Below are 26649 nucleotides of genomic sequence, written 5' to 3' on the forward strand. Positions count from 1 at the left end.
CTGAACATGGAATGCAGCTCACACTGACAATCCTCTTGTTCTGGGTGCAGGATGCATTTGCTGGTCTCTTCCCATTGCTGCCTTCACAACCAATATTCTCTGTGATCCTGTGCCATTTTCTCCTTCTCTCCATATTTCAAATGTAGGTTCAGTGGGTTTGATTTGTCAAATCTAGGTCAAGTCCCCTCACTCCAGGTGCACGGGGAACGGCAAAGTCAGCTTCTGGCTCTTTTGGCTTCTTGAGTGGTGGTAACATGTGCAGGCCCCTAAGACTATGTGGTAGACAATGGGATCTGATGTTGGCCATCTCATATAAGCTGTGTATCTACTTTATAAACTCTTTGATAAACTTCCTCCCGTTTCTTTCCATGTCCTTCTTCTCTCTACTTTATGCACTCTATCCAACAGGTAGGCCACCATAAATATGCATTCAGCTGCCCCAGTAACTCCAAAGACATTATTTGTCTCGAGTTCTAGTAGATTCTTACTACTAAGCTCTCTCACTGGGATGTTCAGAGGATGCTCTCTCCACAAACCAGCCACAGCATCTGAGTTCTCAATCTCAACTTTGATGACCATCTACCCAGTTACCAAGATACTGCTCTCTCTTTCAGTGACCACCTCCTTCCTATGTAACTCGTCACCAAGTCCTAGTGACTCTATATTCTGCATTCTTTTGCATCTATCTCTCATTCCTCCTAATCACTCCCAATTTCAGATCACTCATTGACTAGGCACTCAACATGCATTTGAATCAATTGGAGAACATTTTTAAAATGCTGATATTAGACCCCATTCTTGACCCGCTGAAGTAATTTCTACAGTAGTACCCCACAAACTATATTTTGCACAAAAACTTGCTCAGACCATTCTGATGTGTCATCTGGTTTGGGATCCACTGGACAAGAATATCAGCTTCCTGACTTGTATTTCTGAGTCCAATTTCCACCCCAAGAAGCTTGCTTTCTACACTGCCATATATTTATTTTTAAAAATACCTTATAATACCATTCCACATCTCTTAAGTTTTCAGTGCATGTTAATCGCTGAAAGATAAAGTTCAAGATCCTTCACAGGCCAATGTATTCATTCCACTAACCAGGCCATTCAAACTTCTTTTCCCTTGACCCAACATCAGTGTTACACACACAGAATCTCCATAACAAGCTCAATAGTATCCCCAGAAATTTAGCACATACTTAAAAAGACTTTCCTTTTTCTAAATAAGTTCATTGCTGAACATTTTTTGAACTGAAATTAGTACACTTTTCTCCACGTTTGATTCCCCAAAAATAGATTTCATCTATTACAGAGGTAATGAAAAAAATTAAGGGGAAATTCTGATGTGTATATATTTACCTCAACTCTCCTCTTTTGTATTTTCACATTGTATATCTTCAGTGATATACTTTTTTCATTTACTCCATTTCCTTTCAGGCAACACTCAGTGTGGACATGGAAATGGAAAATGCAACATTGCTGACAGAGTTTATTCTCTCAGGACTTATTTATCAACACAAGTGGCACATCCCCCTGTTCCTGGTGTTCTTGGTTATTTATTTCACCACTATTGTGGGGAACCTTGTTCTGATTGCTCTCGTATGGAATGACCCTCAACTTCACATCCCTATGTACTTATTCCTTGGGAGTTTGGCTTTTGTAGATGCTTGCTTATCATCTGCAGTGACCTCCAAGATGCTGGTTAACTTCTTTGCCACAAATAAGATGATCTCTTTTTCTGAATGCTTGATACAAATTTTTTTCTTTGGAATCGGTGTAACCACGGAATGTTTTCTTTTGGCAGCAATGGCATATGATCGCTATGTGGCCATATGCCAACCTTTACTTTATCCTGTGATTATGACCAATAGACTATGCATTAGGCTGTTAGTTTTGTCATTTTTTGGTGGGCTTCTTAATGTCACAACTCACGTTGGTCTTATATTCAGATTAACCTTCTGTAAATACAACATAATACATCACTTTTACTGTGACATTATGCCATTATTTAAGATTTCCTGTACTGACCCTTCTATTAATTTTCTGATGGTATTTATTTTTGCTGGGTCCATACAGGTGTTCACCATTCTGACTGTTCTTGTCTCTTATACACTTGTTCTCTTTACAATCTTAAAAAGGAAGTCTGTACAAGGTTTCAGGAAAGCCTTCTCCACCTGTGGAGCCCATCTTTTATCTGTCCCTTTATACTATGGCCCTCTTGCCTTCAGGTATGTGCGCCCTGGATCTGCACAAGCAGATGATCAAGATATGGTGGACTCTCTATTTTATACTATCATCATTCCTTTGTTAAATCCAATAATCTACAGCCTGAGAAATAAGAAAGTCATAGATTCACTGGTCAAAATGTTAAAGAGAATTTTTTAGATTTCATGCTACTATCTGTTCTCTTTGTATTAAAATAGTCATAAAATTGTGCAGATTAGATATGGCTTGGTTTTGGTTAGTGAGCAAAGCTTTTTGTAGTTATAACTGACCTAGATCTTAATGCATTAAGGTGCGAGTACCTAAAAACATCTTCATATATGTGTGTATGTTACTCAAAAACAAAGGAATTTAATCAGGTGTTCTTGTCATACTAAAATAATTCAGGACAAAAACAAACAAAATATTTTACATTTGTCTGTTTTCATTGTGGTTTTATAAATGTATTAAGCATGAAATTAATGCAGTTCCCAAACAGGACTCAATTATAATGTCTTTGACAGTAACACTACCTGGCAGCCTGGAGACTCAGATCACATCTAACTCCACAGTGGAGGCAGGTTTGTGTTGGAGTGAACAGAGGCAAATTCTGGACTTCTGCTAGCCGTCAAAGGTCTTTCATTCCACTTTATATGGGACATGGTGAGTTTCACTTCTTGTGGGGATTCAACTCACAGATCACAGAGAGAAATAAAAAGAAATGGGAAAACATTGAAGAAAAAAATGTGAAGAGAGTTAAGACAGGGAAATTGTGGGCCAAACTGTAAGAGGATGCTCTTAGCCCAGTGTGTGTCCATGGGTAATGAGAAGGAGGAGTCACCTTTTACTGACTAAAATGCCTTCAAAGTCACTTTTCAACTGTCTGTAGGATAATCTGAAGTGCTTCATAATTCAGAAAGCTAAGACATAAGATTTCAGAAATTATTTTGGATGGGCATAGAGAGGAAAAGACATGGCAGAATAGGAAGAAAATATTCTCAATCTTTCAAGAATTTTTAAAAAAGGAAACTAATTAGATAAAGAAATCAGTAATAAATCATGGGTATGGATTGTGTTGTTGACAGTGACAGACTTCAAATGCATGCTACCGAAGTTTAAATAATGTTAAGAGAATACGATGTAATGGTGCCAAGTGGGTGTCTGGGGAAGACACGAAAATGAGAGAGAGTTTGGATGTTTTGTGCCTAAAAGTCATTAAACATTTGTTTTTGTGACACTCCATGCTCTAAGTACAATGAGTGACCGTCTTCAGGTCCATCCCTGCCCTTCCTCTCTCATCACTGTTTCCATACACATTCCTGCTGATAGCACTCAGACCCTCACCCTGAGAACTAACAGCCTCTGTGAGCTGTAAAACTCTGCTAACTTATCTCCTGCATCTTGTGGATAATTTCTTACCTCAGAACATTGCTGCCAGATTATTCTTAATAAAGAGACCTCTGACTGAATCACATTCCTCTTAGTAACTTTTGAAGTATTGTCATTTCTAATCGGTTATATGCATACATGGTATATGTATCTAGAACTGTGTGTATGTATACATGCATTAGTTTATGTTTATCTGTTTATGTGTATGTACAGATTACCTGATATATAAACATATCTACATATCTATAAAGAAATATATATAATACATATGTTAAAATATATATATATAAATATATATACAAGTATATATAAGTATTTACCTGGAGTTTTCTTCCTGGCATTATTTGAAGTCTTTTCCAATAAAACCTGTTTAAAGTCTGAAGCCTCTTCCCCTACATTTCTTTTGATGGACGCTGTGTGAGCCTTCTGGACACACCATCCTCTCAGGTACATGCTTCCGTTAATACAAGTCACTCCACAAAAATGCCTGCCCCCAACTAAATGCCTCCATATTCTTTTACAATTGGGATGCTATCCTTTCTTCAGGGTCTATCTCAAATGTTACAGCTCACAGAATGCATTTCCAGATTACCCGAAACAGGAGAGGAATGTTCCCTCATTTGAAATATTCAGTATTTTGTTTATTCCTTTAATACACAAATGGCCGTGTGTAATACCTATTTTTGGCCTATGGCTTTTTTTAGATTACACTTTAGAAGTCTTAGTACGCTTCTTATCTTTGCAGTAAGAGTATATTACTCTTTTTTTTAATCTTGTAATGAGCCCAGGTGATTACTGGGCCTGGAATGGCTGTTCCATGCCAGCTCACCTTCCTAAGTTTCTTTCATGACAATCGTATCATACACCTAGAGTGAATTATTCTTTGATTGAATTATTCCATCATTGACAGTGATGATAGCCCATCAAAACCCTATTGCTGTATGTCAATAAAGTTAATGAGAGAAACATCTGTTTATTAGAAAATTTAATTGTCAAACTGGATCAACTTTTGGACCATCATTCTCAAAGAAATTTTGTATACAAGATAATCCTTATTCTATCATAATATAATGCCTCTTCGGAGAAGGTACCTTCTAAGTCAGATTTAGAGAGTAACAACTGACAGTTGCATCATGATATTTCCCTCAATTTTTCAAGATAAAGAAAGAAGTTCACTAAATGTATGCTAGTGTTTGTATCATTCAAGGTTCTCCAGAGTACAGAACCAATAAGATATGTATATAAACCCAAATATGTAGATAAGTCTATATCAATCTCTACCTATATCTTCTCTATATGTATATCTAAAGACATTTATTATAAAATATTGGCTCACATGATTATAGAGACTAAGTAATCCCATGATCTACTGTCTTCAAGGTAGAGACCCAGGAAAACCGATGGTGTAGCTCTAAGGTCTGATCATAGGAGAGCTGATGGTATAGGTTCCAGGATACCTTAAGGCCTGAGAACCATGAGAGCCCAGGGCAGGAGAACATTAATGTCACAGATCAACCAGTCAGGCAGAGTGCAAATTCAACCTCCTCTGCTTTTTTGTTCCTTTCAGGCCTTCAATGGATTAGATGATGCCCACCAGCATTAGGGAATACCAACTGCTTTACTCAGTCTGCTAATTTAATACTAATATTTTCCAGAAACACCCTTACAGACATAGCATAAATAATGATTAAAAAGATATCGGGACAATCCATGGCTGAGTCAGATTGACACACAAAATGAACCAGCACAAGTCCACCCATTGTCAAGGTGGCACCCATACAAAATTCCTTAAACCATACTTAAACTCTGAATAAGACAATAGGAAGGTCAGAATACTGTCCAAAATGACAAAATTATGCTATATACAACCAGAAATGCACTAAACACTTCCCCAGAGGAGGAGGTTAAATACTTGAGTGATGTTTAGTCTTCTCTTTGATATCTGCTAACTTAAATAATGTGATTTAAAACTAACAATACTTAATTACCACAATTTAAAGTCAATACTTTTTGTGACGTGAGGAGAGCATAAGAGTGGAAACAAACCAAAGATATTTGCTATGTATGTACGTATGTACGCATACATACGCAAATACACATGCACACACACAAATGTACGCACACTCAAATGTATTCTTACCAAACTGAGGAGTAAATAATCATAGAAATTGCAGTCCTCATTTGTGTAACCAGTCGTGTGGTCACAGCTTGTATTTGTAACTACCTTATTCTTTTATTTATTTACTTATTTTTTTAATCTTTTTTTTTGATTTTTATTTTTTTTGGATGTACATCATATTTCAAATTCTGGATACATTACATCATGTTCACCACCCGAACACTGATTATAGTGCATCCCGTCACATGTGACCCTAATCACCCCTTTTGCCCTCCCCCCTTCCCCAATGGTAACCACCAGTCCAATCTCCAATGCTATGTGTTTTTTTTTTTTTGTCATTTTTATCTTCTACTTATGAGTGAGATCATATGGTATGTGACTTTCTCTCTCTGACTTATTTCACTCAGCATAATACCCTCAAGGTGCATCCATGTTGTCACAAATGGCTGGATTTCGTCATTTCTTATGGCTGAGTAGTAGTCCATCGTGTATAAATACCACATCTTCTTTATCCATTCGTCCCTTGATGGGCACCTAGGTTGCTTCCAAGTCTTGGTTATTGTGTGTAGTACCACAATGAACATAGGGGTGCAAGTATCTTTATGCCTTTGTGTTTTCAAGTTCTTTGGATAAATACCCAGCAGTGGAATAGCTGGATCATATGGTAGATCTATCCTTAATTTTCTGAGGGTACTCCAAACTACTTTCCATAGTGGCTGCACCAGTTTGCACTGCCACCAGCAGTGAACAAGGGTTCCCTTCTCTCCACATCCTCTCCAACATTTGTTGTTTCCTGTCTTGTTAATTATAGCCATTCTGACCGGAGTGAGGTGATACCTCATTGTAGTTTTGATTTGCATTTCCCTGATAGCTAATGATGTTGAGCATCTTTTCATATGCCTGTTGGCCATCTGTATTTCTTCTTTGGAGAAATCTCTTTTCAGATCCTTTGCCCATTTTTTAATTGGATTGTTGGTTTTTTTGTTGTTGAGCTGTATGAGTTCTTTGTATATTTTGGATATTAACCCCTTATCTGATATATGGTTTGCAAATATCTTCTCCCAATTGTTAGGTTGTCTTTTCGTTTTGTGGATGGTTTCCTTTGCTGTGCAGAAACTTTTTAGTTTCACGTAGTCCCATTTGTTCATGTTTTCTTTTGTTTCCCTTGCCCGGTCAGACATGGGACTTGAAAATATGCTGCTCAGACCAATGTCATAGAACATACTGCCTGTGTTTTCTTCTAGAAGTCTCATAGTTTCGGGTCTTACATTCAAGCCTTTAATCCATTTTGAGTTGATTTTTGTGCATGGTGTAAGGGAATGGTCTGCTTTCATTCTTTTGCATGTGGCTGTCCGGTTTTCCCAACACCATTTATTGAAGAGACTCTCCTTTCTCCATCATATGCTCTTGGCTCCCTTGTCGAATATTAGCTATCCATAAACGTGTGGGTTTACTTCTGGGCTCTCCATTCTGTTCCATTGATCTGTGTGCCTGTTTTTGTGCCAGTACCATGCTGTTTTGGTTACTATGGCTTTGTAGTATAATTTGAAATTAGGGAGTGTGATACCTCCAGGTTTGTTCTTTTTTCTCAGGAATCCTTTGGCTCTTTGGGGTCTTTTGTTGTTCCATATAAATTTTAGGATTCTTTGTTCTATTTCTGTAAAAAATGTTGTTGGAACTTTGATAGGGATTGCGTTGAATCTATAGATTGATTTAGGAAGAACGGATATTTTAACAATGTTAATTCTTCCAATCCAAGAGCACGGAATATCTTTCCATTTCTTTGTGTCTTCTTCAATTTCTTTCAACAATGTTTTATAGTTTTTGGTGTACAGATCTTTCACCTCTTTCATTAAGTTTATTCCTAGGTATTTTATTCTTTTTGTTGCAATTGTAAATGGGATTGTATTCTTAATTTCTCTTTCAGAAACTTCGTTGTTAGTATATAGAAATGTAATGGATTTTTGTACATTGATTTTGTATCCCGCAACTTGACTGTATTCCTTTATTATTTCTAAAAGTTTTTTAGTGGACTCTTTAGGGTTTTCTAGATATAAAATCATGTCGTCTGCAAAGACTGACAGTTTCACTTCTTCTTTTCCAATGTGGATCCCTTTTATTTCTTTTTCTTGCCTGACTCCTCTGGCCAGGACTTCCAATACTATGTCAAATAAGAGTGGTGACAGTGGGCATCCTTGTATGGTTCCTGTTCTTAGAGGGATAGCTTTCAGTTTTTCTCCATTGAGAATGATATTTGCTGTGGGTTTGTCATACATGGCCTTTATTATGTTGAAATATTTTCCTTCTATACCCATTTTATTCATAGTTTTTATCATAAATGGATGCTGTATCTTGTCAAATGCTTTCTCTGCATCTATTGAGATGATCATGTGATTTTTATTCTTCATTTTGTTAATGTGGTGTATCATGTTGATAGATTTGCGGATGTTGAACCATCCCTGCATCCCCAGAATGAAACCCACTTGATCATGATGTATGATCTTTTTAATGTATTGTTGTATTTGATTTGCTAGTATTTTGTTGAGGATTTTTCCATCGATGTTCATGAGAGATATTGGCCTGTAATTTTCTTTTTTTGTGTTGTCCTTGTCTGGTTTTGGTATCAGGATAATGTTTGCTTTGTAGAAAGAGTTAGGAAGCCTCCCCTCCTCTTCAATTTTTTGGAAGATTTTGAGAAGGATAGGTATTAAGTCTTCTTTGAATGTTTGGTAGAATTCACCATGGAAGCCATCCGGTCCTGGACTTTTATTTTTTGGGAGGTTTTTGATTGCTGTTTCAATCTCCTTACTGGTGATCGGTCTATTCAAATTTTCTATGTCTTCTTGGTCCGGTTTTGGAAGGTTGTATGTTTCTAAGAATTTATCCGTTTCTTCTAGATTATCCAGTTTGTTGGCATATAGCTTTTCATAGTATTCTTTTATTGTCTTTTGTAGTTCTGAGGTGTCCGGTGTAATCTCTCCTCTTTCGTTTCTGATTTTATTTATTTGAGTCTTCTCTCTTTTTTCTTGGTGAGTCTAGCTAAGGTTTTGTCAATTTTGTTTATCTTTTCAAAGAACCAGCTCTTGGTTTCATTAATTTTTTCTATTTTTTTTAGTCTCTATTTCGTTTATTTCTGCTCTGATTTTTATTATTTCCTTCCTTCTGCTGTTTTTGGGCTTTGTTTGTTGTTCTTTTTCCAGTACCTTTAGATGCACTTTTAGATTGTCTATTTGGGATTTTTCTTCTTTTTGAGGTAGGCCTGAATTGCTATAAACTTCCCTTGTAGAACCGCTTTTGCTGTATCCCACAGACTTTGACATGTCGTGTTTTCATTTTCATTTGTCTCCAGGAATTTTTTAATTTCTTCTTTGATTTCTTCATTGACCCAATCATTGTTCAGTAGCATTTTGTTCAATCTCCACATTTTTGTGGCTTTTCTGGCTTTCTCTCCATGGTTGATTTCCAGTTTCATACCTTTGTGGTCAGAAAAGATGCATGGTATTATTTCAATCTTCTTAAATTTATTGAGACTTGTTTTGTGGCCTAATATGTGATCAATCCTGGAGAATGTTCCACAGGCAATTGAAAACAATGTGTATTCTGTGGTTTTTGGATGGAATGTTCTGTATTTATCTACTAAGTCCATCTGCTCTAATGTGTCCTTTAAGGCGAGTGTTTCCTTATTGATCTTCTGTTTGGATGATCTATTCATTGGTGCATGTGGAGTGTTAAAGTCCCCTACTATTATTGTTTTACTGTCTATTTCTCCTTATATGTCTGTTAATAATTGCTTTCTATATTTAGGTGCTCCTATGTTGGGTGTGTAGATATTTACAAGTGTTATACTTTCTTATTGGATTGTTCCCTTTATCATTATGTAGTGCCCGTCTTTGTCTCTTATTACAGTTTTTGCTTTAAAGTCTATTTTGTCTGATATAAGTATTGCTACCCCTGCTTTCTTTTCTTTGCCATTTGCGTGGAATATCTTTTTCCATCATTTCACTTTCAGTTTGTGAGTGTCTTTAGGTCTGAAGTGTGTCTCTTGTATGCAGCATATACATGGATCTTGTTTTTTTATCCAGTTGGCCACCCTGTGGAACTTGATTGGAGCATTTAATCCATTGATATTTAAAGTAGCTATTGATAAATATGTATTTATTGCCATTTTGTCATTTTTCCTTTTTTGGGGGGTGTTTTACTAGTTCTTCTCAGTTCCTTTCTTTTTCTCTTGCTCTCTTCACTTGTGGTTTGATGGCTATCTTTAGTAATATGTTTGATTTCTTTTGTCTTACTTTTTTTCCTGCTTGTTATAGGTTTCTGGTTTGTGGTTACCATGAGGATCCTATTTAATACACTATGCATATAACAGTCTTTATTGAGTAGATAGACTCTTTAGCTTGGCCTCTTTCTAAAAGCTCTACTTTTTCTCTCCCCTCCTCCTACATTATATGTTTTTCACATCATATATAGTCTTTTGTTTAGTGTGTGTCTATCCATTACCCTCTTATCATTGAAATAGGTAACTTTAGTACACTTGTCTTTTAACCATCAGATTATCTTCACAGGTAGTTGATCTGCTGTCTTTACTATACTTTTACCTTACAAGTGATTTTATTGCCTGTTTTATCTTGTTGTTGTTTTGGGGTTTTTTGATAATTTTCTTTCTTTTATCTCATTTTGTGGTCATTACTTCCCCACTTAAATAAGTCCCTTCAGCATTTCTTGTAGAACTGGTTTCTTGGTGATAAACTCCTTTAATTTTTGCTTGTCTGGGAAGCTCTTTATCTCTCCTTCCATTCTGAATGACAGCCTTGATGGATAGAGTATTCTTGGTTGTAGGTTTTTTTCCTTTTAACACTTCAAATATGTCATGCCATTCTCTTCTTGCCTGTAGGGTCTCGGCTGAGAAGTCCACTGACAGACTGATGGGCTTCCCTTTATATGTCACTTGTGGCCTTTCTCTTGCTGCTTTTAGGATTCTCTCTTTGTCTTTAATTTTAGACATTTTGATTATAATATGTCTTGGTGTGGGCCTCTTTGGGCTTCTCTTGTTTGGAGCTCTTTGTGCTTCCTGAACTTGGATGTCTGTTTCCTTCCTCGGGTGAGGAAAATTTTCCTCTATTATTCCGACAAATAAATTTTCTGCCCCTTTGTTTCTCTCTTCTCCTTCTGGGACCCCTATAATCCGAACGTTAGCACGCTTGATATTGTGCCAGAGTTCCGCTACACTGTTCTCATTCTGTCTAATTCTTTTTTCTCTTTTCTCTTCTGCTTGGGTGATTTCCTCTAATCTTTCGTCTAGCTCGCTGATCCGTTCTTCTGCTTCCTCTACTCTGCTATTGAGTCCCTCTAGTGAATTTCTCATTTCCAGTATTCTATTCTTCATTTCTGATTGTTTTTTTTTTATATCTTCCAATTCTTTGCTGATGTGCTCACTGTGTTCATCCATTCTTCTCTGAATATCTGTGAGCATCCTCATTATATTTTGTTTGAATTCCTTGTCAAGGAGGTCGCTAGTTTCTGTTTCACTTAGTCCTTTTTCTGGGGTTTTGTACTGTTCCCTGGCTTGGAAAGTATTCCTTTGCCTCCTCATTGTGCCTCTTTCTGTGTGCTATTTTCTTTGTACTAGGTGAGTCGGCTATGTTTCCTGATCTTGGAGAAGTGGCCTTATGTAAGAGATGCCTTATGAGGCCCAACAGTGTGCTTCCCTCTCGTCACCAGACCATAAGAACCAGGAGTGACCCCTTTGTGGGATACTTGTGTTCTTCTGCTGTGGCAGGGTTTCTCCAACTGCAGGTACCCAGGGAGTCTGATCTTTCCTTCCCTGGCCAGCTGTTTGTAAATCCAGTTTGGAGGGGCCTCAGTACTGTTGGCTACAAAGTCTATTAGCACACTCTTATTGCAAGTGTCCTCTTAATTGGGTTGGTACCCAATGTAGCTGGTTGCTAAGCTCAGGGGCGTACAGCTGTGATAGGCCTGAGGCCAAAAAGGCTGATGTCAGTTCTCTTAGGAGTGCAGCTGAGTGGGGCTAGCCCTTGGCATGGAGGCACTCAGTTGTTTCAGGTTTTGGAAGGTGGGGCTGATCCTTTTTATGGCTATTTGTGAAGCACAAGTCTTCTGCTGCTGATAAGCCTCACCCCGCTCCAGACCACATATACTATCAACACAGTCCTGGTCTGTGCACACTTCTCAACCCCCTGGAGCATACTCCACTGCCACACTGCAGAGGCCCCCACCTCTGCCCCAATGCCCCCCACAGTTCACCTGGTCCTCACACAGGCTCTGCCCCAGAGAGGATCAAGGCACTCAGTCAATGCAGGCTGAAAAGTAGCCTGAGGGCTTGCTGTTAGGTGGGGCCAGTCCCTAGGGTGGGTTGCTTGCCCTGGCTGAACTGGATTAAATCTGTGCTCTAGTGGGTGTGGCAGACCCCTGGGCTAACAGCCCAAGGGGTGCACCTCAATGGCCCCCACCAGTGTCCGTATCAGCATGCCTGGACCAGATCAGAACAATGGCCCCCACCAATGTCTCAGTCTCAGGAGAGGATCCTCCTCTCACCAAGATGCCCCCAGAGCCCACCAGGTGAGTCTTGTTTCACCAAAGGACAGTCAGCCTTCTCTCTGGTGATTTTAGGTTGCTGTCATGAGTGAGTTTGTGCGTGGGCCCTTTAAGACCTGGATCTTTTCGGCTTTTGGGGTGTCCTCGCTGCAGTTAATAGCCAGCAAAGCCAGACAATAAGACCCCCATCTCAGGTGGGCTGAGACCGAAGGATGGTTATAGCAGTATTGCCCCCGCTCTGGACCTCACTCCTCCAGGGAGGGCTGCGTACCTTAGGTTCGCTCCCGCCTGGCCAGCTGAGAAGCTCCGCTACTCCCAAAGGTGGCTTTTTTCCTTTCTGGCCAGATTTACTGCCTCTTCTTGATGAGGATTTTAGGCTGGTTACTTTTAAAACTGCAGATGAGAAGCAGGCTCCGAGGACTGGAATTTGCTTGCTCTTTGAGAGATATTTGCATTTGTGAAGGAAGGGGGGATGACCTTGTAGGGACCTGAAATTGGCCACCCCAGGATATGTCTCTTCTCTTCGGCATCAGGATTGTTTGGGGCTGATTGCTTTCAATAAACTGGGACAGGGAGGGAGGCTCTGGGGAATGGAACTTGCCCTTGTTGGGACACATTTACATTTGCAAGGTAAATCTCTATCTGTAAAAGGTGCCTCCCTCTCTGTACCAGGAAGAAGAGAGATGACCTTGTCTCTAGAAACTCTTAATGGAGAAGGCAAGAACTTAAGTTGGTTGCTGTCTGGCAATCTCCCGTAACTGATTTAGGGTGGTGGCTTCTGACCTTTACTTAATCCGATTTGATTCTTGTCTAAAAGTCATGGGATCACCCAATGACCAGACCCCACCTGCACTGATACCATTTTAACTTTTTTTCATGTTCTTTCCTTTGTCTTGTAAAGAGATGACTCACATATCCATGCCTTATACAATTAGCCCTAACCCTCAACTCAGGGCAGCAGAGGCTCCTCCTGCCTGTGGGCCCTGTCCCCACACAGCAGCCTGACTGCCCATGGGTCCTGTCCCCATGCTATTCCACACTGTTCTCTAAATAAAAGAGCACTACTGCCAGATCTTGAGAGTCCAAGAAATCTTTCTTTCGACTCCTCAGCTCACCGACACCGCATCATTCTGCTTTCGTCAGGACTGTCCCTTGTTGTGGGGGTTCTTTTTATCCAGTTTTCAGTTTTCAATCCAGGGTGATTCTTCTCAAAATTGTTGTAACCTGGTTGTGTTCGTGGGAGGAGGCGAGTTCAACGTCTGCTCACAGCGCCATCTTGACGAGAACTCCCTGTCACTACCTTTTTCAACCATCCATTCCATATTCCCTTTGCCTTCAGCAAGCATCTCAGTTGGTCATTTTTCTTTACCTTCATTCCTGAAGTGTCTGGGCCATTAGAAGTCTTGCCTGGATTGTTTCGTTGTGTTTTCCAATTTACCTTAATTACGAGGAATGGTACTACTAAGAGACACCCTGGGTGATCTGAATTTCAGATGTACTTGTCCTAATCTCCATTGTGTAGGAGTAATCCAATTTCTTTTTGGTAGTCAGGGTCATTCATACAAACCAGCACAGTAACTTTCTTCTTTGCATGATAATTCAGAGGTGTAGGAGCACAAAGTGGCCTAAACACAATCTTAACTTCTTGCTCAATGGGATCATTGCTGTGTGTGCTGATGGAAGGTTTCCTCCCTTTGGATCTAAGGCCTCTAGGCCCACAGAGCATAAGTCCATGAGAACAGGAAGCAAAAATTATGCTGGCAGGTAACTAGGGGTAATAGTGTGTGATGCCACTCTCATTTTCATCACTTGGCTCCTAGAACAAACAGTTCATCTTAGCTATGGGAGAAACAGTACTAAGTAGTGGATGCTGATTCAGAAAATATACAGCCTTCTAGAGAACCTGGCCTAGCCCTGCATGATAATGTCATCTAGGTGGTGCTGTGACAGAGTTTCAACAGGCCATTCCATCATTCTGTCAAACTACCTGTATCAGGATGATGGCAAAATGGTAAGATAACGAATTGTATAAGAATGAGGCCATTGCTACACTTCATTTGCTGTGAAGCCAGTTCCTTGATTAGAAGCAATGCTGCATGGAATACTATGACAGTAGATAAGAAATTCTGTAAATCCATGGACAGAGCTTTGGCAGAAACATCGCGTGCAAGATTGCAAATCTACATCAAGAATAAATGTCTACTTTTGTAAGAACAAAACACTGCCCTTCCATTACATTGTAATCTACCCAATATAATCAACTTTCAGCAAGGTAGCTGGCTGATCACCCCTATGAATGGTGCCATATTGGGGACTCTGTGTTTACCTCTGTTGTTGGCAGATTGGACACTCAGCAATGGGCCTAACCAAGTCAGCCATGATGAGTGGAAGTCCATGTAGATGTGTCTGGGCATATCCTCCATTCCTGCCACAATAACCACTTTTTTTCATGAGCACATTTGGTGATGACAGGGGTGGCTGCAGAAAGAGGTTGACTGGAGTCTATAGAATGGGTCATTCTGTTCAACTGGTTACTAAAATTCTCCACTGCTGACTTCACATTGTGAGCATTCACATGGAACATAAATATCTTCAAATGTTTTGCCCATTTAGAGGGGTCTAACCACATACCTCTTCTACAAATTTCCTTGTCATCAATTTTCCAGTAATATTGCTTCAAACTCCCTGACCATCCATCCAAACCGTGGGCCAAAGTGGATGAATCACTACATAATCTCATATCTGCCATTTTTCCTACTAGGTAAGTGAAAAAGCCAGGTGAATTGCTCTAAGCTCTGCCAGTGGAAGGATTTTCCTTCACAATTTTCTTTCAGGGATCTCCTAGACAGTGTCTGTATTTGTCCACTTTTGAATGATGTCTGTATTTCCTGTGGAACCATTGGTAAATCAGGCCCAGGTCATCTTTGCCTCAGTCTACTGATTACTGAGAACCCCCCATGTGGCCATAAGTGCAGGCTGATATAGAGAAGCCAGTGGAGCAGACATGGGGTCCTGGATATTTGCGCCACTTCTTCATGAAACTTACTGGTGCCTTCAGGGCCTGCTCAGGCTAGATCATGTATATACCACTTCCTTTTGGTGACATTGTGGCTGTGCCCTCACAAATTCATGGTTTCATGGGTCATTTAACACTCAGTTCATGAGAGGTACCACTGGCCCCATGAAATTTGTGGTCTATGTTTAAGCATCAGTCTCTACTATAGTCCAGTAGCAGGTCAACAGCTGTTTATCAAATGGACACTAATTATTTGCAGTGGTTGCAGAGTTTTGCTCCAAACCTAAGGGTCTGCCTTGTGATTTTCTTATAGAGACCCACCAAGGGCTCCAAACAGCATCCCTATCTACGACCACCACTTCAAGCACCATTGTTTCTGCTGGATCACATAGTCTAAGTAGCAGAGCAGCTTGCACAGCAGCCTAGAGATTTCCAAAATCCTTCTCCTGTTTTGAGCCACACTCAAAACCAGCAGATTTTTGGTCACTTGTTAATTGAGTCAAAGTATACACCCAAATGAAAATGATGTTGCCTCCAAAAATCACTGAGGACACTAGGTCTTGTGCTTCTTTTTTGTTTGCAGGAGGGTTACAACAACTTATCCTCTACCTTATAAGGGATATCGCCACATGACTCACACAACTGGACCTCTAGAAATTTCACAGAGACCAATGGGCGCTGAATTTTTGCTGGATTTATTTCTTACATTCTGGCATGCAAATGTCTACCAATAAGGCTAGAGTAATTGCTGTTCATTGCTCACTAGGTCCAGTCAGCATAATGAATGAGTGAGATATCTTGTGGAATGGAAATAAGATCAAGATTATTGAGAAAATGTTTGCAAATCATGTATCTGATGAAACGCCTGTATCCAGTATATGCGGAAAATTCTCAAAACTCAATCATAAGAAAATGTATAACTCAATTGGCAAAAAATTTGAACAGACACCTCACTAAACAAGACATATATACATTAAACAGAATACACAAATAGGCTCAGTATAATTCGTCATTGAGTAAACACAAATGAAGAACACAATGAGATATCATGACCCACCTATTAAATGACTAAAGTTGAAAGACTGTTCATACTGGAAGCAGCAATGTAGACCTCTGTACTCACAGTCAACAAAGTGAGTTAGGAGATAATGCACTAAATTGAAGGGGGCAGTAAATTTACGTCAAGTTTGGGTTATGTTGAAGCTACCTCTGCACATTTTACTGCTCTCTCCACTCATCTGCTTGGTTTTCACAGTGAATCTTCTTTTACCTCTGTTGTTTTTTTTTTTTTCCTCCTTCTTTTGGCTTTCAGTAGAAAAATTCTATGCTCCTGGGATAATTGATTAATAAGTCTACCAAAAAGTATGCCTTCTGCTTTCCCCCTCACTGTAAAATCAAGTCCCAAAAAGAGGTTAAACATTTTTCTACCCTTCAGATATGAAATTAAACTCTCGCTATTTTAACATTATAGCATTTTGATATAAATAATATCATTATTTTTCTGAATGAATGTTCCTTGTCAACCTCTCTGTTAACGATTAAAGGCAAATATGAACACCTTGTGCAATGTTCAAAATCCCTCACTAGTTTTCCTTCAATTTGGGATAAAGAACAAGCGCCCTGACCTGGCCTCCTGTGATCCCACCCAGGCTGGCCTCCCTGGCCCCACCTGGCTCCTCCTGCTTCTCTCTTGGCGTGCCAGCTCCATTGACCATGTTGAGCTTCTCCAGGGATCTAGCTTTCCGATAATCTAGGCCCTCCAATGAAGAAGGCCCTGAGGATGGCACATGTCTGCAGGCATCACCTTGTTAGAAATGAAGACTCTCTGATGCCACCCAGACGTCTGAGACAGAATCTGCATTTTAACAAGACCTCCAGGAGATACACAGGCATTATTGGGAAGCTCTGATCTAGGCCACCTCCCAGTGTGGCCCTTTGCTCTGTTTTTCTTTACTTCTCCCCTGACCTTTGCCTAATAACATTTCTTATTGGATTTCAGCTTAAAGTGGAGATTTAGGTAAAGTTATGAATATGAGCTTCAGTTTGCATGAGGAGGACAACTTTCTTGGAGTTGGCTCCTGAAGGGAATCTAGAACTCTGTCCTCATTAAAATCATATCTGATTAGCTCAGACAAGACCATGCTGATCAAAGCACTCAGAGCATCAAAATTTATAGGTAACCTTGAGTTTGCATAAACACGTCAGAAGAGTCATCTGTCATTGAAAACAGCAGCATAAAGTCCAATTTCAATCTTTAAATCTAGCACTTTCTACAAGGACTTGATGGTTATGATTTCAGAGTCTGTAATACCCTGTGGGACAACCTGGACTTCTCACACATGTCCAAATCCATAATGCCCAGAAGAACAGCTTAGCTTTGTCCTAAAGGGAATCCTTTGGTGCTGTCGGGGGAATTTCAGTTCTTCATTCCTTCCTCTTCTGGCAAAAATGCACAGTTATATAATTGGTTGACTCATCTTAGAAGCAAATTAAAATAAACCACATTTTTGTGAGCTTGAGAAATGAAGCTTCCAAAATGAATCAGTGTGCAAGGAACTGCTACCCAAGTTTTTGTCATTCCTGTGCTTTTGCATATATTTCTACTCTAGAAAACCTAATGTATTGAGAGTATCTGCACAATTTCTACAAGACATGGGTAAGAGAGTCATGAATTCTATAACTATTAGTGTTCTTTATATAAAATAGTCAAAATAGTGTATAATTTATAATAAAATTTGATTGATTTACAAGGTGTCATGAAAAGCATGTGAAAATGTAAAACAGTAATTATCTGTATAGCTTATTTTTGTGTCTAAATTTGGAGAAGCAAAATATCTGTATGTAAGACTGACTTGTTCTCTCAATGATTTATTACCTTTATAACATTACATAATAACTTCATAAGATAAGTTTCAGAGAAGTAGAATGTTAAACAATTTACACTGGATTTAAATATCATGTCATATGTTTCCTACCTAAGAAATCTTTCTTGTTATTCTGATTCAAAGGCCTATTTTTTTAATTAATCACATTCTCTGATTAAACTTTTAAGGTAAGTCACTTATGTATTAGCTCTTCTATTTATTCACCAACTTCCAACGATAATTTCACTGAATATTTTAAATACATACATAGAAAAAATACGCAGAAAATGTCCCTCCACTGCTTGTTCCAGCTTTATGATTTAATAAGTAACCAGATGTTGAATTTGAGGATTTTTTATTATTTAGTGGTTTGGAATTGCATGGAAGGAAGCCCATTCCAAATAAAAATACACTGGACAACTACAATTATTGGCATTGGTTATTTACCTGAATTAGATTCTAATCTTTGGCTTAATTTTATTCTGCTAATAAAGCTGGTGGAGAAGAAAATTTTCTCAAGTAAAACCAGCAGAATTTCTGGACAAGGCAGTTCTAATGACAGTAATAACAAAGATAAAACAACTTTAAATATAGAAAGAACTTGCAAATAGTGCTGGTATATCAATGAACAGTGCAAAGTTTCTAGGGTAAAATTTAAAATGAAAATCTCTTTCATACACAAATTCCATAGGAAAATAAACTTGAAATTCTGACTAAAAGAAAAGGAAAGGATTCTCAGTGTTCACAACTCTTAGTGGAAACCAGGCTTAAGACAAAGATTCACCCCCAACCTCTGAGCCTTCCACTCCTTCCCCTCAGTCTTTCTCAGACATTTCCACTGTCTGCACTGGCTTCTCTTTTCCACACCGATCCATCTATGTCTCTGTTACTCTCTTCCTCTCTTTTTTTTCACTCACTCAAATTTCCACTTTCCACTCTTTCCAATCCCTGTCTCTTCTTTTTCTCCTCTCCTCTCTTTTGAAAAATTTTAGTAAGATGCTCTATTGGAAAAAAAATTACTTTTGTCTACAGGTGGTGGACACACGCCAACAGTTTTCCACATTTCTTGGAGAACTCAAAAACATCCCCCTCACCTTGGGCACTGTGTTTCCCAGTTGCTTCTCATTATTCTCTGGCCTCACCTCCATCAAAAAATGGAAACTTTTGTCACTAAAGACACTAAAATATATGTATGTTTTTTTGAGGAAGATTAGCCCAGAGCTAACATCTGCTGCCAATCCTCCTCTTTTTGCTGAGGAAGACTGGCCCTGAGCTAACGTCCATGCCCATCTTCCTCTACGTTATATGTGGGATGCCTGCCACAGCATCGCTTGCCAAGCGGTGCCATGTCCGTACCCGGGACCCAAACCAGCGAAGCAGAACATGTGAACTTAACTGTTGCGCCACCAGGCTGGCCCCAAGACACTAAAATATTTTATTTCCTAGACTCACTGATCTCTGTTCACTCCTTGTTCTCCCACAGCATTCATTTTTGTGATTGGCACTCTACTTCATCATGAGCTTGAGCATCTTTTCTTTCTCCAAGTGCACAGCACTCAGTTGTCCAGGCTCCCTCCTGTTTCTGTGGTCACTCTGCTCAGTATCCTTTTCTGGTCTCTCCCTATCTCTGGTCGTGGCCAGGGCTCTTGATTGCAACTGGACACCAGTTAGTTGAATGGAAATTGACTCTAAAATAGAAATTTCAGGAAAATTGGAGGAATCAACTGAAAAATGAACAGCACTAGAAGGAACCTGTACCTGTACCAGCTCAATAAGAGCTGTTGTCTCTGTTGCTGAGCTCTGGATGGCACGGCTCACACTGTAATCAGTGTTGTTGGTGTGGATGCAGGACGATGCACTTGCTGGGGTCTTGGTGTTGCCGCCTTGGCTGACTTTGCAAGCAAAATTCTCTTTTTTCCCTGTCCCTTTGTCTCCCTCTATCCATATTCCAAACCCAGAGTAGGTGAGTTTGGTCAAATCTAGATCAAGTCCCTCACTCCGAGTGCAAGGGGGATGGGAAAGTGAGCTTCTGGCTCTGACTTTGGGAGCAAGTGGTGGCCTTTGTCTGATACCAAGAAGCATGTGCTGGAAAAGAGGATCAGTTTTTAGCTGTCTAAAAGTGACACATATCTAGTTTATAATGTATTTTCGTGAGGAAGATTGGGCCTGAGCTAACATCTGTTACAAGTCTTCCTCTTTTATTTATTTTTTCTCCCCAAAGCCCCAGTTCATATTGCATATCCTAGTTGCAAGTACTTCTTGTTGTTCTGTGTGGGATGCCACAATGGCATGTCTTGAAGAGTGGTGTGAAGCTCCATGCCCAGGAGCCAAACAAGCAACCGTGGGTCACCGAAGCAGAACATAACGAACTTAACCACTATGCCACTGGGCTGGCCCCCTAATTCATAACCTCTCTAATATAACTTCCTCAAGTTTCTTTCCATGCCCTTCTTCTCTTTACTTTATGCACTCTCAACAATAGGGATAGGTCATCCATAAGTATGCCTTCAGCTACCCAAATGACACCTAAGTCTTTGTTTCTACTAAGCTCTAGTAGCCTCATACAACTAAGCTAACTCACCTCTATGTTCAGATGCTCTCTCCACAAATTGGCCACTGCATCTGAGTTTTCAAACTAAATTTTTGATGACCATCTACCAGTCACCAAGTGTCCCCTTCTCCCTCACTGACCATTCTCTTCACATCTAATATGTCACTGAGTCCTAGTTATTCTACATTCTGATTTATTTTTATCTATCTATTTCTCCTCCTCATCACTCCCCATATCTCAATATCATATCTCACATAGACTAAGAACTTCACATGCATTTGAATCAAGGTAGGGCAATTAGGAAATGCAGCTTATTAGACTTTATTCTTGTCCCACTAAATTAATTTCTACAGCAATACCTGGCCATCTATATTTTGTACAAAAGGTTCTCCAGACAATTCTGATGTGTAATCTTGTTTGGGAACCACTGGACAAGAGTAAAAGCTTCCTAATTTGTATCTAGTTTCCCTTCCCTGCAGAATATTTTCTATACTACCAAATATTTAATTTAAGAATGCATTACCATGCCACTCCTTGTCGTAAAAGTTTTAAGTACCTGTCTATTACTTTAGGAATAAAGTTCAAGATCCTTTCTACTGCATTCAATTCATTTCATAATAATTCAGACTTCATTTCCCTAGACACTCACCTGCGTCCCAGACACAGAATTTCCCTAATACACACAAATGTCTCCATAAATTGAGCTAATGTTTAGAAATTCTTTCCTTTTTCCTAAATCTGTTAATTCCTGATATTTGTGAAGCAAAATAATTGCATTTTCCAGTACATCAATTCCCCAAGTTACTTTCCATATATTAGAGTAGTAGTAAACAAAATTAAGTGCATTATCAATAGTGTATGGTTTCATTTCAACTACTTCCCTCCAATTTTGTTTTATTAATTTTTTTTTTCTTTTTTTGCTGAGGAACATTTGCCCTGAGCTAACATCTGCTACAAATCTTCCTCTATTATGTTTGTGAGCTGTCATCACAGCATGGTGACGAACAGACTAGTGGTATAGGTCCGTGCCCAGGGACCGAACATGGACTACCACAGCAGAGCATGCCGAACTTAACTATTAAGATACTGGGGCTGGCCCCTCAATTATTTTATACAGTCTTAGTGAATGTTCTTTTACACTTACTGCATTTCTTTTCAGGGGCCACCCAGTAATGACATGGATGCTAAAAATGCAACATTTCTGACAAAGTTTGTTCTAGCAGGACTTTCATTTCAACAGGAGTGGCACATCCACCTGTTCCTGGTGTTCTTGGTGATATATCTCATCACCATTGTGGGAAACCTTGGACTGATTGCACTCATCTGCAATGACCCTCACCTTCACATCCCCATGTACTTATTCCTTGGAAGTTTAGCCTTCATGGATGCTTGGATATCATCCACAGTGACCCCCAAGATTCTGGTCAACTTCTTTGCCAAGAGTAAGATGATGTCTATCTCTGAATGTGTGATACAATTATTTTCCTTTGCATTCAGTGCAACCACAGAATGTTTTCTTTTGGCAGCAATGGCATATGATCGCTATTTGGCCATTTGCAAACCTTTACTTTATCCTGTGATTATGACCAACAGACTATGCAATAAGCTATTAGTTTTGTCCTTTTTAGGTGGCCTTCTTCATTCCTTAATTCATGTAGGTTTTTTGTTCAGATTAACCTTCTGTAATTACAACATAATACATCACTTTTACTGTGACATCAAGCCATTGTTTAGGATTTCCTGTACTGACCCTTCAATTAATGTTCTGATGGTTTTTATTTCCTCTGGGTCAATACAAGTGTTCACCATCATGACAGTTCTTGTGTCGTATACACTTGTTCTCTTTACAATCTTAAAAAGAAAGTCTATACAAGGCATCAGGAAAGCCTTCTCCACCTGTGGAGCACATCTCCTATCTGTCTCTTTATACTATGGCCCTCTTCTCTTCATGTATGTGCGCCCTGGATCAACACAAGCAGATGACCAAGATATGATGGACTCTCTATTTTACACTGTCATCATTCCTTTGTTAAATCCAATTATCTATAGCCTGAGAAATAAGAAAGTCATAGATTCAGTGGCAAAAATGTTAAAGAGAAATGTTTAGATCTCACACCAATATCTGTTCTCTTTTTATTAAAACAGTCACACAATTGTGCAGATTAGATGTGGTTCTGTTTGGTTAGTGTGCAAAGTTTTTGCAGTTGTAATTGCCCTAGTGTTTTAATGACTTACGGTATTAGCAGTAATATACTCCTTAAAATATCTGTATTCATTTTTAAAAAATATAAAGAATTTTAAACAAGTGCTCATGTCATACTAGAATAATTGGAACAAAACACAAACAAAAAGATGCTTTGCATATTCTTCAATGTAGCTTTATAAATTATTAAGCACTAAAATATTGTAGGTCTTCTGAACAGGACTTGAGTACAATATTTTTTTCCCAAGTAATTTTCTTGAGATCATAATAGTTTATAAGATTGTGTAAGTTTGGGTATATATTATCGTTTATCAATTTCTGAATACACTTCATCGTGCTCACCCCTAGAAGTCTACTTTTTATCCATCAACATGAGTATGTGCCATTTTATCCCTTTCACCAACCCCCCAACTCCCTTTCCCTCTGGTAACCACTAATCTAGTCTCTTTATCCCTGTATTTATTGTCTTTGACATTTGAGTGAAACCTTGCAGCATTTGCCTTTCTCTGTCTCATTTATTTTGCTTAACATCATACCCTCAAGGTATGTAGGAATACAGCTGGGCACCCTGAGGACTCATATTACATTTAACTCCACAGTGGAGGCAGGTTTGTGTTCAAGTGAACAGAGGCAAATCCCAGGAATTCTGCTAGCCAGCAATAGTCTTTCATTCCACTTTATTTGGACATGTTGAATTTCACTCTTTATTTATTTATTTTTTTTTACTAATTTTACTAATCAGTAGCATGCAAATTTTGGGGGAACATGTTGTGGACATGAGGGCTTCAAAATGCATGCTACCAAACTTCTAATAACGTTAAGAAGACATGATGTAGTGCCTAGTTTGTGGCTGTGAAAGACATGAAAATGAGCAACAGTTTGTACGTTTTGTGCCCTGAAAGTCCTTCAGTGTTAGCTTCCATCTCACTCCATACTCTAAGTATGAGTGTCTCATGTTCAGGCCCTCCCTTGCCCTTCCTTTCTCAACAGTGAAACTGCATGCACTTTCCTGCGGAAACCACCGAGGCCCTCACCCTCACAACTACCCACCACTGTGATTCGTAAAAGCTTTGTTTCTTCTCCCTACTCTGTTGATACTCTTACTTCCTAAACATAGTTGCCAGGTTATTCTTCATAAACAGAACTCAGATTAAATTGTGTCCATTTTCAATAACTTTCAATGTTTTGCCATTGCTACTAGATTATGTGCAAATAGAGTACATGTATCTGATCTGTATGCATACACACACATATGTTTATTTGTCCTCGTGTATGTCTGGATTATACGATACATGTATTTACATCCAGATCTCTATCTATACATCCCTACATCTGTCTGTGTCTATGTCTATGTCTATCTTTCTCACCCTAATTTACTCACTCTGGCATTACTTGAGGTCCTTTTAAATAAAACCTTGCTTTAACTCTGAAGTCTCTTCCTCCACGATTCTCCCAGTGGACCCTGTGTTCCCCAAAAATGCGTTGCAGAAAGCTTTCTGGACACCCTTTACTCTCTCAGGTATATGCTTTTGCTAATACAGGTCTCTCCACAGGGAAAGGAAACAGAAATGCCATCCTTTTGTCAAAATCTATCTCAAGTGTTGTAGCTTCTATGATGCTTTTCCAGATTATTTTGAAGGGGATAGTAAATCTCATTGAAACATTTACCTCACTCCTTTGAAGCATTTAGCAGTTTATTCTTCTTGGGCCACACTTGGTCTTGTATAATACTTACTTTGGGGCTACTTTTTTTTTTTTTTGAGGAAGATTAGCCCTGAGCTAACTACTGCCATTCTGCTTCTTTTTGCTGAGGAAGACTGGCCCTGAGCTAACATCCATGCCCATCTTCCTCTACTTTATATGTCGGATGCCTACCACAGCATGGCTTTTGCCAACCTGTGCCATGTCCACACCCTGGATCCGAACTGGTGAACCCCGGGCCCTGAGAAGCAGAACGTGGGAACTTAACCACAGCACCACTGGGCTGGCCCCTGGGGCTACTAGCTTTTAAAATTATAAATTAGTTTTCCTAGTCTCTTTCTATTTTTCCAGGGCTTAACACAGTGACTTACACACATTAGGTCCTAAATAATTATTCACGAAATATTTGTAAAATTAAATTAATCTGACAGCACAAAGACAGAGAATGCATTAAGAGTCCATCACTCATTTTCAATCTTTTAATGAGCCCTGGGAAATTACTGGGCCTGGGGTGGCCACGGCATGCCAGCTCACCTTCTCAAGTTTCTTTCACGATGATCACAAAAATCACACACCTAAAGCAAATTATTCTTGTTATTCTTATCTCTAGGATTGGCTCCTGGGATACAGCATGACAAAATATCAGGGAAAAGCTATTCCATTAGATGTTTGGTTCAAAAGTTTGTTTGGCTTAAAAGATGTTTTGTTTAAAATAGGTGAGCATTCAAACATATAATTATTCTATACTCTGGAGGTCCACTTCACAAGATTAGACCAGGTCAGCTGCCCTCTTGTTGTCCTATGAAGGAATAGATGCAGTCTATACAGAAACTGAAATATAAAAACGTACACCTAAAACGTATACACTGTTATAAGCCTATATGACCTCAATAAAATAACTTAAAATAAAATCAATAAGAAGCCAAGGACATTTTCAAAAAAACAAAAAAAAAGCACAGATTGTTAGGCTCCACTGATAGAGTTTCTGATTCAGCAAAGTTAACGCCGTTGGTTTGGGATCGTATTTATTGAACCACTCATTTCAGCTGAACTTTGAGTCTTCCAGAATTCACATGTTGAAGTCCTAAAACCAAATGTGGTGGTGTTTTGAGTGGAGCTTTGGGAGGTAATTAGATTATCTCATCCTAAAATGGGCCTTCAGGAAGGGATTAGTGCCTTAGAAGATGAGAGACAGGAGAGCTCTCTCTCTACAGAAGTACTCACCCAAGAAAGGCCATGTGAGCCCAGTGAGAAGGCAGCTCTGTATAAACCAAGACGTGGGCTTTCCCATGGACTGTATCTCTAGCACCTTGATTTTGAAGTTCCCATCCTCCAGAAGTGTAAAAAATAAATATTTTCTGTTAAAGCCACCCAGTGTATGATATTTTGTTATAGCAACTGAGCAGACTAAGAGAACCACTGTTCTAAAATAATCAGTGAGACAAAATTGTTATAATGTCAAGATATTTGGAGACCAATCAAAACGGAGTTTCTATACATCCTCTCTTTCTTACTTAAATAGCACTACACAAATAATCCAAAAGTTTCCAACCTCTGCATTCTACTTTCTTCCTTGTTTTGCGCAGGTGGATGAAGATTTCAATAGGGCATTTCTTTCAAATCACGAAAAATTGGGAACATTTTTATAACTTTTCTTGGGAACCATGATTGATAGTGATGATAGCCAATCAAAACCTGATTGCTTCATTCCAGTAAGGTTAATGGGGGTGAAGTCTGCCTGTTAGAAAAAAACTGTCAAGCTGGACCAACTTTTGTACCATCATTTAAAAAAATATCCATATATAAGATGTTCTGCTTTCAGTAATAATGTGATGTTTATTCTTCATGAGGAGATACCCTCTAAGTGAGACTTATTTGACAGTGGTAACTGAAAATCCTATCACCATATTTCCTGTATTTTTCAAGAAAAAGTAAGAAATTCACAAATGTACAGTGTGTGTTAAAGAGACTTCAAAATGTCTGAGATTGTAAGACTGTACCAAAAAGCAAGACCTACCACATACACACTGCTTACAAAAATAGCACTTT

The 26649-nt window shown here is 39.0% G+C and overlaps 2 protein-coding genes across 2 annotated transcripts; both read left to right on the forward strand.

Annotated features, from left to right (window-relative positions):
* Nucleotides 1-1437: 1437 nt before the first annotated feature.
* On the forward strand, nt 1438-2385 carry LOC106845698 (olfactory receptor 5H2-like). The gene has a single exon (XM_014864067.1). The coding sequence runs from the start codon at nt 1456-1458 to the stop codon at nt 2383-2385; it is 930 nt and encodes a 309-aa protein (XP_014719553.1). The 5' UTR covers nt 1438-1455.
* Nucleotides 2386-21873: 19488 nt separating this feature from the next.
* On the forward strand, nt 21874-22803 carry LOC106824257 (olfactory receptor 5H2-like). Its single transcript, XM_014830456.2, has one exon. The coding sequence runs from the start codon at nt 21874-21876 to the stop codon at nt 22801-22803; it is 930 nt and encodes a 309-aa protein (XP_014685942.1).
* Nucleotides 22804-26649: the final 3846 nt, after the last annotated feature.

Source organism: Equus asinus, chromosome 5 (genome assembly GCF_041296235.1).
Source record: "Equus asinus isolate D_3611 breed Donkey chromosome 5, EquAss-T2T_v2, whole genome shotgun sequence".
Taxonomy (NCBI): Eukaryota; Metazoa; Chordata; class Mammalia; order Perissodactyla; family Equidae; genus Equus; species Equus asinus.

Coding starts and splice junctions, on each gene's coding strand:
- LOC106845698 (XM_014864067.1), top strand. CDS start 1,456: ATGGAAATGGAAAATGCAACATTGCTGACAGAGTTTATTCTCTCAGGA.
- LOC106824257 (XM_014830456.2), top strand. CDS start 21,874: ATGGATGCTAAAAATGCAACATTTCTGACAAAGTTTGTTCTAGCAGGA.